Genomic DNA, 16,172 nt, shown 5'->3' with positions numbered 1-16,172 from the left:
GGTCCAACCAATTTGCAAAGATGTTAGAGCCTATAGAATAACAAGAATAAGAAATAGAGTATTAACAACCAATTTACCCACTATTAATAATTTATTATTTTGAGAATATCTAGAAACTCTATTTTGATGATAATTGTCTACCAGATTTCAAACAAATTTAATATTTAGATTATAAACCGTGCATCGCACGGGTACTATACTAGTATGAATCTAAAATGACATCACATGACTAAAATTTCCTTATGTACAAATCACAAAAAATGACCAAAGTCGTAGTGTGAATAGTGTAAAAAAATAAATGGTGCGATATTTCCGAAACGGAGGAAGTATATTTCTCCGTATTTAGCAGACAACGTTACTTATTTATTACAGTAATATCTACTCCCTCCATCTCTTAATACTCGACCTGTTTTGACTTTTTGCACTATTTACATAATTCAGTTTGACCCTATTTTATTTCTAGTATATGAAAACAAATGTTAATATATAATATATTATTAGCTCCATCTTAATATATATTTTAAAATATTAATATTTTTATAATTTTTTATAATATGTAGTTAAAAAAATTGGTGGTCAAAGTTGTACATTGATAAGCGTGTCCGGTCAAAACAGGTCGAGTATTAAGGGATAGATGGAGTATTTTGAAATATTGGTAAAAAAAGTAAGTCAAAGTTAATTAGTGAATAGAGCCTATATTGTAAAACGGAAGAAGTATTAAAATAATGCTGACACGCTAAATTTAAAATTCTGTAGTCTCGATCAGCTGATTATTGTTCAAGAAGAATGAGTATATAAACAAAAGTTGAGACATACACCTAAATGACACCACACTTAATACCCATCGATCATATTCTGTCTTTCCTTGTAAGACATGTCTTACTACATTTCTCAACATAGCTTAATCTGCAAGGATTATCTTGAATTGAAACCAGAAGAAGCTACTTTTTACGATCTTCTTCGGTTTTTATTCTGTAATGAGAAGAGAAATACTGTGGTTTGCCCTACTGAATTCGAAGACGAGTTAAGAAGATTCAATTATCGATGGCTCGTTTTTACGTCTGCTCTTATGTTGAAGTTGTTTCGATATATCAAGACGCCTGTGGCGTACATTGGCTATTTGGTCGAGGCGTGGATGAATCTCATTACGAATAATGGCGGGTTGATCAAACTCTCCTTCAATTTTATCAAAGGTTAGCACAAATTATAACTATAATGTATGTAGCCGTATAGAGTTTTATATATGCAAAAATTATCCATCATTATTCATTAATCACATTCTACTCCCTCCGTCCCTTAATATAGGGTTTGTTTTCCTCTTTAGGGTGTCACAAATCACAATATGTTGTTCCTATTTAATCGGATTATTTTTGCCTAACATACCCTTATCAAATAATTTAAATATCCAAATTGTACTACTTCCAGGTGTGGATATATCTAATTACAATTGCTGGATGATTAAACTGTTGTTAAATTTTATAAAATTGTTAGCAGAAATTATTTAGTGTTTCAATGCTTTTAATTAATTAAAACAATTACTTGCACAATTTTTCACAGAATATTAATTAAGGACATTTATGAAACAATATAAAGGAAGTATATATTTTAAATGTAAAAAATGAAACGGGACACTAGAAAATGAAAGCGTAAAAAATAACTTAGGGCTCGTTCGGTATTACGGTCAGTTTTCAATTTTTAGTTTTAAAAGTCATGTGATTTATATCAAATTATAAATTAAAAATAAACATACTTATAGTAATTATATTGGTTTTGAAAACTAACAACAAAACATAAAAAACAGAAAACTGGAAACTACAAACGATGCATATTGAAGCCTAATATTGTACTTCGTATTGTTTTTAATGAAATGCTCCATCTCTCTCTATTTATTCTTCTTATCTTGACTTTTTTTTTTTAATCTCATAAAAGATTCCTTATAAAAAGATCAAAAACCGAGGGAGTATTATTATAAATTTTGTCACGAGCTTTTGATATTGACAGGATCGTAATTAGTGAATAGATTTCATGTTTATACTTATCCTTACAGAGTTACAGCTAAAGCATAAAAATTCCAACATGATGCCAACTAAACCCATCGAGTTATTGAGATCTAAACATTGAATAATCATTAAAATGGAATAAAATCATAATTAACATATTTTAGAGCTAGGCAAGTAGGCAATAGTCAGATTGGGATCCTAGCTAGGCATCATGGCCGTACTGCACGTACATGACTTTAACCCTTTCAAGCGAGACATTGTGTATAACCCGTTTATACGGATTACTTGTTTTCTCTCACAAGTTACTAGTATGTCTTATTCTCCTTTTTTTTTTTTTTTACTTATTTAGATATATCTGAATTTATTAAAATTTGTCTTAATTATAAGTGGTAATAAATCTTTATCAACCCTTATGTGATGAACTTAATAGTCCTGAAATAATTAAGTGAAAAGAATGTCAATAGAACAAAACCTACTATGGGTTATTTTTGACGTCCACAATCCAATGTAAATACAGATTAACATGGATCTAACATGACAATTTTGGAACCAATTGAGGTTTATATGAGTGGTTAAGGGCCTCTTGCTCCTTAATCAAGGTATCGAGTTTGAGCTTTGGGTATGGAAAATATCTCAAGTGGGAGGGATATCGCCCATCGAGGTACCCATGCAAACTCCCACGGGAAATTCATCCATTTGCCAAATGCGGTGGGAACTCCTCGTATGAAAGCTAAACAATTTTTTTACATATTTCCCAAAATGATATTTGTTTAAATTACAAATGAGTAATAAATTTTGAAAATATGAGTAATGTGATACAAATGAGTAATAAATTTTGAAAACTCAATGTAAATGTGATATTGGATTATTTGGATCTTGACTTGGTGTCGGTGCATTCCAATGAGAAGCAATAGAAAAATGGCATTGACAAGTTAAGTAGGTGGATATGTTGCGTAGAAGTGATGGTTTGGAATTTGCGAAAATAGACGGAACTCCAAATTAGGGAGGAAAGAGAGGGCCAAAAATGTTAAGAAATTTAAGTATATGAGGTATTATTGGTATATTTGAATAAGTTTGTATTTTTATAGCTTTCATACGCATTTTCTAATACTACTAATGCTTTAATAGAAAAATGATATATGGAGGCTTAAATGCTACATATAAGAGGTTGACACTAAAATCTTATTACAGGGATTAACACGTGATTTTATCATACATTTTTAACTTAATTCTAAATTAGAAAATACATTACGAAAATGATACATAAAATGCTTATTTGTAAAATAATAACTGATCGCATATATCATTACCTGATTTATTTTAAACTATACAAAAATATCACGTGTTGATGATTGTTTCATATGGTTACTGAAGAGTTAAATGAAATGAAACAGGAAAAGTGGTAATGCCAAATGTGTCAAGCGAGACATATAGATCAATGTTTGCACTTCTTGATAGGAGAGTTGACTTGGACCCAACTATTCAACCGGGCCATCTCAATTATGAGGCTTCCCTCTCTTGGATGGCTGCTAAGTTATCCTATGAAAATTCAGCCTTCATTCAAACCATTGTTCAAGACCATTGGAAGGTACTAAGTTCTTTTCACCTGATTTTTTTTAATTGGATAATAAAATCCTTCATATGTTGTACCGTACTTGTAAGAATTTGATTGTTTCCCTTCGGAATGTTTCAATAACTTTTTATCAATTGACATCTTTTTTCGTCCAATATTTAAACAGATGGAGTTGTTAGGATCCTACAACTTTCGAAATGGTAAGCGTTACCCTTCGTATTTAACAGATTAACACGTCTTTCATTCTCAATCAATGTGGTTTAATCACATAGTGCCTCCATTTCAAAATGATCTTTACACTTTCTATTTTAATCCGGTTTATAATTTATTTACATTGTGCTATAAAGTACTCCCTCTATTTCTTTTTGTTATATCCGTTTCCATTTTAAGCGTTTCTTTTTGTTATATCTGTTTCTATTTTTGGACATACATTTTCTCCTAAAATACCCTTACATTTCTATCTAATTACCAAAATACCTAAAGATTCCCCACCTAAATTTCCTCACCCCTATTATTTAATTATTTTCCCTTCCCCATATACCCACTCTCTCACCTCCTTTATCACCCATCATTATCACTCCTCTCTCTTACCTTATTTCTTTATTATTTTCTCTCTTCTTTTTTATTATAATCTCTTACATACAATCATTTTTCTTACACTCAATCATTACACTTATACCAATACAAATTAAGATTCCAATTTTCTTAAAAACACCACCCTTTTCCAAATGGATACATCATTTAGGAATGGAGGGAGTACTATTTTTGGACATGAAATTTTACTATCTTACTTATCTCACCCCCATAACATATATACTTCGTATCAGTTTTCACTCACTTTCTTTATTTTTTTTCTTAAACTAATCCACCTTTTTACATTCTCTCACTTTTTATCCATATTTTATTACATTCATCCACCTTTTTACACTTTTTTCTGTCTTAATATTTGTGCAAAATACTAATTATAAAGAACATTATTAAACGGATATAGTATTACATACATAATTACATGTGTTATTTGCATTTACTTTCAACTCAATTTGTCATTTGTTTTTGTAGATTTTCAAGCGAATAACTCGACAGATGCATTCATAGCGCGCAACAAAAGCGAAAAGAACGACACAATAGTGGTGGCATTTACAGGTACAAAACCCTTTGACACAGACGACTGGCGTGCAGACATTGACATCTCTTGGTTTGGGCTGCCAAAAGTAGGAAGAGTTCACGGTGGATTTATGAAGGCATTAGGCCTCCAACAAAACAAAAACGACGTCGGATGGCCTAAAGACATCAAAATAGGTCACGATAAACAACAATTTGCGTATTACACAATTAGAAAAGTCCTTAAAGAGAACAAAAATGCAAAGTTTGTATTAACAGGGCATAGTTTGGGAGGAGCATTAGCAATTTTATTCGCGAGCGTGCTAATTTTACATGAAGAGAAAGAATTGCTCGATCGATTGGAGGGCGTCTACACGTTCGGACAACCGAGGGTAGGAGACGACGAATTTGGAGAGTTCATGAAGACCAAATTGAAGGCCTACAATGTCAAATATTGTAGGTATGTATATTGTAACGATATGGTTCCTCGACTCCCTTATGATAACAAGACTCTCTTGTTTAAACATTTTGGACCTAGTCTCTACTACGATTCTTTCTACCGAGGAAAGGTACATTTTTTTTTTTATCTTTCTTCTTCATTTAGTATCATTATTTTTAAAGGCCAAATGCATTCGTTAAGATAAATCATGAATATGTAAAGATAGTTATAGGTTGGGATGGACAATGATTCGTGTTGAGGTCATGCTCTTTGGGTCTGAACGTGTCTGGCCCACACTAAGATTATTTGTTTGGTTTAATGTCGGGACATGTCGAAATTTTCAACAATCTAGGCACGGCCCAAGTCCATGTGCCCTTGTGTCGGACCGGACCTTTATATCTAAGCTATATTTCACTCAATTTAAGGTGTTTTACTTCATTTTTCACAAAATTTTCATTTACTATAATGCGTTTGTTATGAATGTAGGAATTGGAAGAGGAGCCTAACAAGAACTACATTTCATTGTTATGGATGATACCAAAGCACATGAATGCAAGTTGGGAGCTAGTAAGGGCATTCATATATCCACATATGAGATGGGGCCCAGATTACAAAGAAAGCTGGTGTGAAGTAATATATCGAGTTATTGGGCTCGTATTGCCGGGTCTTGTGGCCCACGGTCCACAAGATTATACCAACTTAACTCGATTGGGCCGCATGTCTTTACCTCTTCACGATCATGTTAAGAAAAAGTAACTGAATTTTAATTATTCATGTAAAACCCTTTTTCATTTTTTGCGCTGGCATTGTCAAATCGTTTAAGCTAATTTGTCATTTCTATGTTAATTGTTGAGTTAATAGTTTGGGAGTTAAAAAAATCGCAAACAAGTTCTCAGCTACAACAATAATACTTTGGGAGTTAAAAGAATCACAAACAAGTTGTCAACTACAACAATTAGAGTTTTTCTAATAAGCTTCTAACCCAATAGAGCTTATTAAGGTCAAGCTCCTAACCCAATGAAGCTTGTCAATGTCATATTTTTACCACTTTTAAATAAAAGTTATCCAAATTCGGGCACCGACCCACAAAACCAATCATCGCGGGCTCCGACCCGTAAAACCGAGTTCAAACAGCGTAAAATTCGCAAAGAGATGCGTTTAAAATCAAGAAAATCACCTCCCTAAGCAAACACTCCCCCATAAAAATCCATTCCTTAAACTCCAAGGAAAAGGACGGAAGGTACAAAGAGCATCTTTTGCAAACCGCCAAAACGCGCAAAAGGGTACCAGATGCATCTGCGCCTAGCGCTGATATGCCCTATTCCCAGTAGGTTTTCCTATAAATACCCCCCCTTTTCACAAACAAACAGAGGCAGAACGACCCAATTTCGAGCAGCGAAGCTCTGCCTAATTCGAAACTCTCCAATATTCAATTTCCAAATCCTTCAATCTTCAAGCTTCAAATCTTTTAATATTCACCTAAAATCTCTACAAAATACTCTCATACAATTACTCCTCAAATACAAGTTCAATGTTCTAATGTCCTAAGCAATTTTCGGAGTCCAAGTTTGGAAATCAATCAACACCTAAATCTAGGTACATTCCAAGGACTCTTAAAATCTATTTTTCTACCTTTCTTATTTCAAGTTTACTAATCCTATGTGATGTTCATACTCACTTGAACTAGGAAATGTTTCAAAAGGAGTAATATTTGAGGGGATTTCTTACTTAAAACCCCCCTCAAATGATCTTCCAAACTCCCTTTACAAGTTTCAAGTTTCAATTTTTAAGCTTTGTTTTCAATAATACATGATTAATAAGATGAGGCTTTCACGTTTGAAAGTGTTCCTTATGATAATCATCATTCAAATCTTTCAAAAATTCTAACTTTGTACAAGTTCAAGGATGTTTGAAAAAGTGCAAACTCTTTTCCAAACTAGAATATATGAACATCCAATCTTCTATGTTCAAATACACAATTTCTATGCATAATATTCAAGGATGTTTAAGTGAAAATCATTTCCTTTGAACTAGAATCAATTTCAAGTATAGGAGCTTAGTAAAGGTGAAGTATTTTACATAAAAGTCTTAATCTTTAAGAGCATATCTTCCTAACTTAAAGTTCTATCTTCAATAATCAATTTTCAAGTTCAATATCCATGCTTTATTTCAATATTCGTATACAAAATCAATGATACTTTTTAATGTGCAACTCATTTTAAAGTAAGATTATTTACATGATTAGATTCGTGGGGAGCCAAATCACTTTTGAGTAATTGTTCCTCAATCGGATTTTCAATATTCAAGCTATGCAATTTCTATCATACAAGTTCAATGTTGTATTGCTTATTTTATTGCTCGTTTCAATTCCGCACCTTTAAATATTGCACCATTCAATTCCGCATTTAGTATTTAGGCAATATTATTCGCCTACTCCTTCTAGGTGATGTGGTTTACACCTAGTCCTTTTCTAGGTGGTGATGTATAATCTTTACTAATTTCGCACTTTATTTTCTATTGCGATGATGCTTTACTTGTTTATTGCTTTCATCACCCAACATGCTAAATCAACAAAATACAAGTTCTAATCACGCTTAACAAAGATAATTTTTGGACAATGGGTTCCCTAAATTTGACTTAAAGCAAAGTGACCACGATACAAAATAACAATTTTAATGTCCTAAATATGCATGCTCACCCACCTAAAAGTAGTGTCATGATAGGATTTTACTCTGAAAATGATGCTTTTCTTGTATGAACCTATTGCAAAATTTACTCAAAAAAGTGTCTCATTCCCTTATCCGAGTTTCAACCGCTTTCAAGTCCTAGCCTTATCCCGAGTCAAATTTGGTCTTTCCAAAGTAGACCCGAAAACTTGTTTGGTGGAAACTTCGTCAAAACCCAATGTTCAAAAAACCGCAGGGGTAATATCTACGGATTTTTCATGAAATACTCCCGAGTTTTGCAATAATTCACCAAATGCCCATCAAGTTTCAATAATTCACAGAATACCCCTCACAATTCGTACAATATCATTAAATTCCCACGCAGTTAACAATAAGTTAACTCTCCATTAGAGGGAGTTTACCATATTGCCCTTATTTTTCTTTTGGGCGCCATAACCCATCCCTACCCCAGGTTACCCATTCTACTGTTCAAAAAAATTGCGACCCTTAAACCGCCCCCTCTCTCTCCCCTGTTATTTCTCATTCTTCCACCATAAATGCATTATCATTCACACAAAAATCCTAAGAATTTTGGTGCACATTATGTTGGAGAAGTCGTTTTCTGGGTTTTTGAGCACACACGAATTCTCAGAAAGGGGGTTTTGGCGAATTGTGCAAGGAAGTTGTAGAAGTTCAAGTTCAAGTGTGAATTTTGTGTTCTTAGGATACTCGCGCATCGTTTAAGGTATTTAATGTTGGGTTTAGGGTTTCTGGAAATTTGATGCTGGAGATGATTTGTTTGTTTAAGTTTTCATGAAATAACGTATGAATTAGTTGTTTAATGTCTTGCTTGTCAAGTTAGTAATGGAAATTTTTGTTTTTTGTTGATGTTCTGTTGTGTGTTAGGATGTCTTCTATTTGGTTGTTGCCGCACTATAAGTCACATGATTTTGATGTGAGGGTTGTGGACACTGATAGATGTCAATTGATTGACATTTTTCTGGATATATTTTTCTGGATCGTCTAAGATAAATGTATTTTTCTGGATCGTCTAAGATAAATGTATTTTTGCTTGATAAGTTTACGTTGTTCACTGAGTCACCTAAAGGGAGGGTAAAATTGTTAGAAGGTAGTGTAATGATGAGAATGTGGGGGTGGAATAGGGGCAATGACACGGTAGAACTGTGGGTAGAGGAATCAGATTATTCAGGGGTAGTTTTTAAGTCTGATGTAGCTTTGATTTAGAGGCAAAGGAAGGAGGAAGAAATAAAGTTAAGGGAGAAACAAGAAGAGATTTTGAGGATGCAAAGAGAGGCTAAAGAACAGAGGAGGGCAGAGGAGGAAAAGGAGATTTTGATGAGGGAAATGGAGGAACAACAAAGATACATAGTTGCTATGGAGGTTCCAGTGGTGGATGTTGAGGTGATGTGATTGAGTATGTGAGGATTTATGACACACAGGGTGTTGATGAAGTGTTTCTAGGGCTTTCTCAGCCACAACAACAAACAAAAGAGTCCCCACCTCCTAAGCAACCTTCCAAGACCAAACCTAGGAAGAAACTCACCCCCCAAAAGAAGACACCAAAACCTGCCCCCCCCCCCCCCCCCCCCCATAGTCCACTGAAACCATACACACACCAGAAATAAGACCACAAAAAACCCCACATCAAGCTGAATCAACTCAAGAAACTCACCCAGAGTCACCAGAAACAACCCAACAAACACAACAAGCACCCCAACCCACACAACATGAACCTGGTGTCCCACCTCCATCAGAGCAAGCTGGACCTGACCAACTATCCCAACCAAACCAAAAAAACAGGAAGGGGTAAACCTAAGGGGTTTAGGGTGGGGAAACCCATACTGGTCAAAGTGGGAAATTTTGTGCCTAAAGCTAGTAGGGGAAACACAAGGGAAGCTAGGATATGTAAGGGTAAGGGTAGTGCTGTGATATCTGATGGTGAGGATGATGAAGATACTTAGGATTCTGATTTTAAGGAATCTGGTAGTGATGAGGGTGTTGAAGACAGTGATGATGAAACAAAAATAGGGGATTTCATTATTGATGAGGAGGGTTGGATGATTTGGGGGATGACATCCATGATAAGTCATTTGAGGAGTGTCTAGATGGGAGCTCAAAAATGGACAAGAATTACAAGAATGGGAAGGTATATGTTGAGCAACCCTATGGTTCTATTAAGCTTGAACCTTGGTTGATATTTACAGATAGGGAGGCCTTTCTCAATGTCCTAAGAGGCTACTGTATACAGGAGGGGTTTGGGTTGAGTGTTGAGAAGGAAGACAACAGAAGATATATTGTTGTTTATGCAATGGAGGGTTATGATTGGAGGATTCATGCTTAAAAAATGGTTGATAAGATCAGTTGGGCAATCAAATGATTGACTGGGAAGCACAAACAATGTGGTAGGCTTGAGGTGAACCCCACAGTGACCACAAAATGGTTAGTGGGGAAGTTGTTGCCAGAGATTGAGGCAAACCTAGATATTCCTGTCTTAACATGGAAGAAGTTGACTCAGCAGAAGTATAGAATACAAGTTAATATGAGGATGTTCTACAAGGTTAAAGAAATGGCTAAGGAGACTATTCATGGGTATTTTAGTGAGTCCTATGCACTGCTACCTAGGTATGGAGAGATGATAAAGGAGACTAACCCTGGGAGTTATGCACTGATCACATGGCATAGTGATCCTAGGGGTGTGGAACCAAAGTTCAAGGTTTGCTTTTTCTCATTTGGTTCACAAGTAAGGGTATTTCAAGGGTATGCTTCTGTCAGCCTTGGGGATTGATGGAAACAATGAGATCTTCATGCTTGCTTATGGGGTGGTTAACACTGAAAGCCAAGAGAGCTGGAACTATTTCATGATGAACCTCGAGGCACTATTTGAGAGAGAAGGTTGTAGCAGGGATGACTGGACATTCATCAGTGACAAAATGAGGGTAAGATCTGAACTTTTATCTCTTGTTCATCTTTTTATAATTTCACCAAATACCCCATAGTCTAAAGTTATTTCACAAATACCACATAGTTTAAAGTTATTTCACCAAATGCCCCAAAAGTTAAATAACTTTAGTACATTGTTTCATCAAATACCCTTCACACTAAATATTTTCCTTGCCTTGTTTATTTTCAGGGGGTGGATTTAGTTGTTCATGAAAACTTCCCAAGGGCTGTCAAAAAAAAGAGCTCTGCAAAATCAGTAGCTAGTTAGAAATAATATGGTTGACAATGTGGGCCAAATAGTTTAATGTATTTGTGAAGCTGTGACGTGTTATGAACACTGTCTTAGAAGCAAAATTCGCCTCGACTATGGTGCAATCGCAATGGCGTTGCCCCCCCCCCCCCCCCCCAAGATTTCACACAGCTATCTCCCTTAATGTGCACTCAAATAAGGGAGATTAGGAACTCATAATTATGCTCAGAACTAGAGAGAAATCTTAGTAAAAGAGAAGGGAAGAAGATAGTTTTCTGTGTGTATTTCTGGACAGCAAGAGTCTTCTTTTTAAATCCATAAGAAAATGTAACTGAAGATTTCCTTTTATGATAGAAATCTATCAGATTAAAACCAATGGAATAAACCATAAAATCTTTCAGATATTAAGGAGGAAAATCAGCTTTGGGGGCGTGAAATAAGGAACTGTTATAGCACATTAAAAACAAAGTGGAATAGACTTGTAACTGATGAGTTTCATAGTTCTGAACTCTCAGTTACAACATGGCCCTTTTAGCCTATACCACTGTCCATTTGCATTATATCCAACAATCCCCCACAAATGCAAAGGGAAATAAATAAACAAAAACAAAACACAGTTCTGAGCATCTAAGTAGGCTTGATACTTATGTATTGGTATCTTACGATTGAACCAACACATAGTGAAAATTGGACAACTCCTTTATCAAGAGAGTGAACAAATCTGGAACTCTCTTAACTAAGAAATAACTCCCAATAACACGTATCTCACCTTTAAAGATTATGAGTTCCGCGATAACCAACCAACAATGGCCATTAAACTTGGGATGCTTATGAGTGCTCTAGAAAAACTTGCCAAAGTCTTTCATAGAAGGTGGCCAAACCTTCACACTCAAGAAGGTGATTTCATCAAGTCTATCACATAGACCACCCATACCTTGGGATATGAAATCATTAAGAGCATTTTCTCATCCTCTCAATATATAGGCGGTGCATTCATCAAGTCCGTCTCAATAGGACCACCCAAACCCTGGGATATGAATTCATTAAAAGCAAAGAGCTTAACCTCACAAAATGTACAAGTCATAGGAATGGGAAGTGTACAATATATGAGTCTTTCCATGGCTTAGTTAGTCCACAAGAAACCTTGTGTGAACAAGGTCGGGTGTCCATCATGAATTCCTCAACCAACGGGCTTGAGCCCCATTCCCCTCGACGTATCTAGGACAAGTCTTTTGTTTAGTCCCTTAGTTGATGGATCTGCTATGTTCCTCTCAGACCTCACATACTCCATAGTGATTACACCACTCTCTATCAAAGTTCTCACAGATGCGTGTCTAACATGTATATGTCTCTTTTTGCCATTATAAGCATTGTTCTTGGCAACACAAATAGCAGCCTGTGAGTCACAATGTAGAGATACCGGTGGAGCAAGTTGCCCCCACAATGGAATATCAGCCAATAAGTTTCTCAACCACTCCGCCTCTTGCCCGGCCAAGTCCAAAGCAATAAACTCGGACTCCATAGTGGACCGGGCAATACAAGTCTGTTTAGAAGACTTCCAAGAGATCGCTGCTCCACATAAAGTGAATACATATCCACTTGTGGAACTCACCTCATCATTGTCAGATACCCAATTTGCATCACAATAACCTTCTAACACTGCTGGAAATCCAACATAATGCAAACCCCAATCCATGGTACCTCTAAGGTATTTTAACAAACGCCTAAGAGCATTCCAGTGGTCTCTACTCGGGTTATGAGTATACCTACTAAGCCTACTAACTGCATAGGCTATATCAGGCCAAGTGTAGTTCATTAGAAACATTAGACTCCCAATTATCTTAGCATACTCAGATTGAGACACACTATTCCCTTTATTCCTTTTTAAGTGAATGCTAGGATCATATGGAGTTTTAACTGGCACCACATCAAAAATGTTAAATTTCTTTTAACACTTTCTCTACATAATGAGCTTGAGACAAAGAGAAACCAATACTAGTTTTGGTAACTTTGACACCCAAAATCACATCAGTTTCACCTAAATCTTTCATTTCAAACTGAGAGGATAGAAACGATTTTGTTTCATTAATAACATCAATATGTGTACCAAAAATCAATATATCATCTACATATAAACAAACAATAACACAATGAGATCCAAACATCTTTGAATACACACAAGCATCAGCACGTTTCACAATAAATCCAAAACTCAGAATGGTTTTATGAAACTTTTCGTACCACTGTTTTGGAGCTTGTTTCAACCCATAAAAAGATTTTTTTAACTTACACACTTTGTGTTCCTGTTCGGGAACTACAAAACCAGGGGGTTGTACCATATAAATTTCCTCCTCTAAGTCGCCATTCAAGATAGCAGTCTTTACATCCATCTGATGTACAATCAACTTATAACTTGAAGCTAAATCAAGTAATGCACGAATAGTGGCAATCTTAGTCACAGGTGAGTAAGTGTAAAAGAAATCAATGCCAAATTTTTGAGTGAAACCTTTGATTACAAGCCTTGCCTTGTACCTATCAACTGCACCATCAGTCTTCCTTTTCCTTTTAAAGATCCATTTACAGCCAATAGCTTTGCTACCTTTAGGTAACTCAACAAGTTCCCATGTATGATTAGACATAATAGACTCTATTTCACTATTAACGGCTTCCTTCCAAAAACTAGCATCAACAGAACTCATAGCCTCTTCAAAAATTTTAGGCTCATCATCAAACAAATGTAAGCATACAACAAGTTCGTCTAATTCATCCATGTCATGAAGTTCAGTCAAAAAGGTAGTCAAAGAATCAGAACCCAAGCTAGTTTCAATCCTATGTCTTTTACGTCTTTCATAGACAATTAAAGGCATAGAAGAGGAAGTGCGAGCAGACATAGGCACATCATGGGGAATAACATTTTTCTTTAAAGGGAAAACATGCTCAAAAAAATCAGCATCTCTCGATTCACACATTGATCTATCATTTAAGCGCATGAACCTATACGCTGCACTGTTTTCAGTGTAACCAACAAATACAACATCAAAAGTCTTAGGTCCAACATTTTCCCGTTTAAAGGAAGGTAAACCTACCTTATTTAAACACCCCCATACCTTTAAGTATTTTAGGTTAGGTCCGTGGCCTTTCCGTAACTCATAAAGAGTCTTGTCTAGTTTCTTATGGGGTACTTTGTTTAACACATAATTAGCAGAAAGTACGGCCTCCCCCCACATGTTATCCGGCAAACCAGAACTTATTAACATAGCATTCATCATCTCTTTAAGAGTTTTATTTTTCCTTTCAGCAATGCCATTTTGTTGGGGAGTGTAGGGAGCAGACAACTCATGGATAATCCCATTTTTCTCACAAAGTTCCTTTAAAAAGGTGGTTCCGTATTCACCGCCTCTATCTGACCTAAGTCTCTTTATCTTACGGTCTAATTGGTTTTCTACTTCTGCCTTATAAATTAAGAACTTTTGTTCTGCCTCATCTTTGGTTCTCAAAAGGTACACTTTGGTATATCTAGAATGGTCATCAACAAATGTAATGTAATACCTTTTTCCGCCTCTGCTTACGGTATTCCTAAAGTCAGCTAGGTCCGAATGTACCAATTCAAGCAATTCTGTTTGTCTATTTGTGACCGTCTTGAAAGGTTTTCTGGAATGTTTAGCCTCAACACATATTTCACATTTGTTTTGGCAATTTCCAACTAGATTAGGAATTAAAGACATGTTTTGCAAACGTTTCAAAGAACCATAGTTTACATGTCCTAATCTACCATGCCAAAGATCAACAGACTCAAGCAAGTAAGCAGAAGTAGAAGTTTTATTAATAGACTCAACAACACAAATAGTCTCTAAGACAAATAATCCCCCTGACATGTACCCTTTCCCCACATATTCCCCATTACGAGTCAATACAAGTTTTTCAGCCTCAAATACTAACTTAATCCCAGCTTTGTTAAGAAGTCCACCAGAAATCAGATTTCTGCGTAGGGAAGGCACATAAAGCACATTATGCAATGCTAAAGTTTTTCCAGAATTTAACTTGAGAGAGATCTTTCCTTTACCGATTACTTCAGCACTGCTTGAGTTTCCCATGAAGACTTGCTCGCCATTTGCAGCTTCCTCGAAGTTCTCGAACAGCTCCTTGTTTTCACAAAAGTGTCTGGTAGCTCCTGTGTCAATGATCCAATCTGCTTTGTTACAAACTAAATTTAGTTCAGCTACTGCAGCAATAATATCGTTCTGATCCTAATTTAGATGAGCTTGAGACTTGTTCTGGTCTTGCTTCTATCCAATCTTTGCAGCATCTTGACGGTTGTAGCATTGGTATGCCTTGTTACCATGTTTTCCACACACATAACAGCCACTGCCAGTAGCTCCTTTGCCATTGTTGTTGTTCTTCTTAAAGTTTGCACTTTTGTTATTCTGGACTCCAAGTTTCTGGTTGTTTTTCTTGAAGTTTCCAGTAGCTTTCTTGTACCTGTCATTCTTAGGAACAGTAGATTCCACAAGGTTAGCTTTAACAGAAAGTTCATAGGGAGTAGAGTCCTTATCCTTTAGTCTGTTGGCTTCTTCAATCTTCATGTGGCTGACTAGCTCCTCCAGAGACATGTCTTTCTTCTTATGTTTGAGATGGTTGCGGAAGTTGGACCATGAATCAAGTAGTTTCTCGATTAGGACATTGGCTTGCAGCACCTCACACATCTTCATGTCCTCGGCTAGGATGTCAGCGACCAGATTCTCATACTCGTGGACTTGATCCATGATTGGTTTATCATCAACAATCCTGAACTGCAACCACTTTCCAGTGGCATACTTCTTTTTGCCGGCATCATCAGTCCCATATTTCTTCTCCAAGGTCTCCCAAACTGACTTTGCTGACTTGTTATTAATAAAGAGATCAAATAGGGCATTGGTCATATGAGTGAGAAGATGACCTCTGACAAATTTGTTATGTTTTTCATACTTTGCAATCTGACCATCTAGATCAGAAGGTGTAGGATCAGCAGTAGCAGTGGCATCGGGACGTTGAAGGCAGTCTGTTGTGAGGACATAATCAACCTCGAGTTGTTCGAAAAAGATCAGGAGTTTTTGAGCCCACCGCTTGTAATTTGTGCCATCTAATGCTTCTAGTTTAGAGAGATCAGGAAAGGTTTTGAACAAGGATGAATCCATAATCTGAA

General features: G+C 36.0%; 1 protein-coding gene across 1 annotated transcript; it reads left to right on the top strand.

The window, feature by feature from the left end:
• The first annotated feature begins 808 nt into the window (after positions 1-808).
• On the top strand, positions 809-6,027 carry LOC110800442 (triacylglycerol lipase OBL1). The gene is made up of 5 exons (XM_022005746.2): positions 809-1,193; positions 3,395-3,588; positions 3,740-3,773; positions 4,633-5,243; positions 5,600-6,027. The coding sequence occupies exons 1-5, from the start codon at positions 875-877 to the stop codon at positions 5,867-5,869; spliced, it is 1,428 nt and encodes a 475-aa protein (XP_021861438.2). The 5' UTR covers positions 809-874; the 3' UTR covers positions 5,870-6,027.
• Positions 6,028-16,172: the final 10,145 nt, after the last annotated feature.

This window comes from Spinacia oleracea, chromosome 6 (genome assembly GCF_020520425.1).
Source record: "Spinacia oleracea cultivar Varoflay chromosome 6, BTI_SOV_V1, whole genome shotgun sequence".
Lineage (NCBI taxonomy): Eukaryota > Viridiplantae > Streptophyta > Magnoliopsida > Caryophyllales > Amaranthaceae > Spinacia > Spinacia oleracea.
Note: the sequence above shows the minus strand (reverse complement) of the source record. Positions and strands in the feature narration are given on the sequence as shown.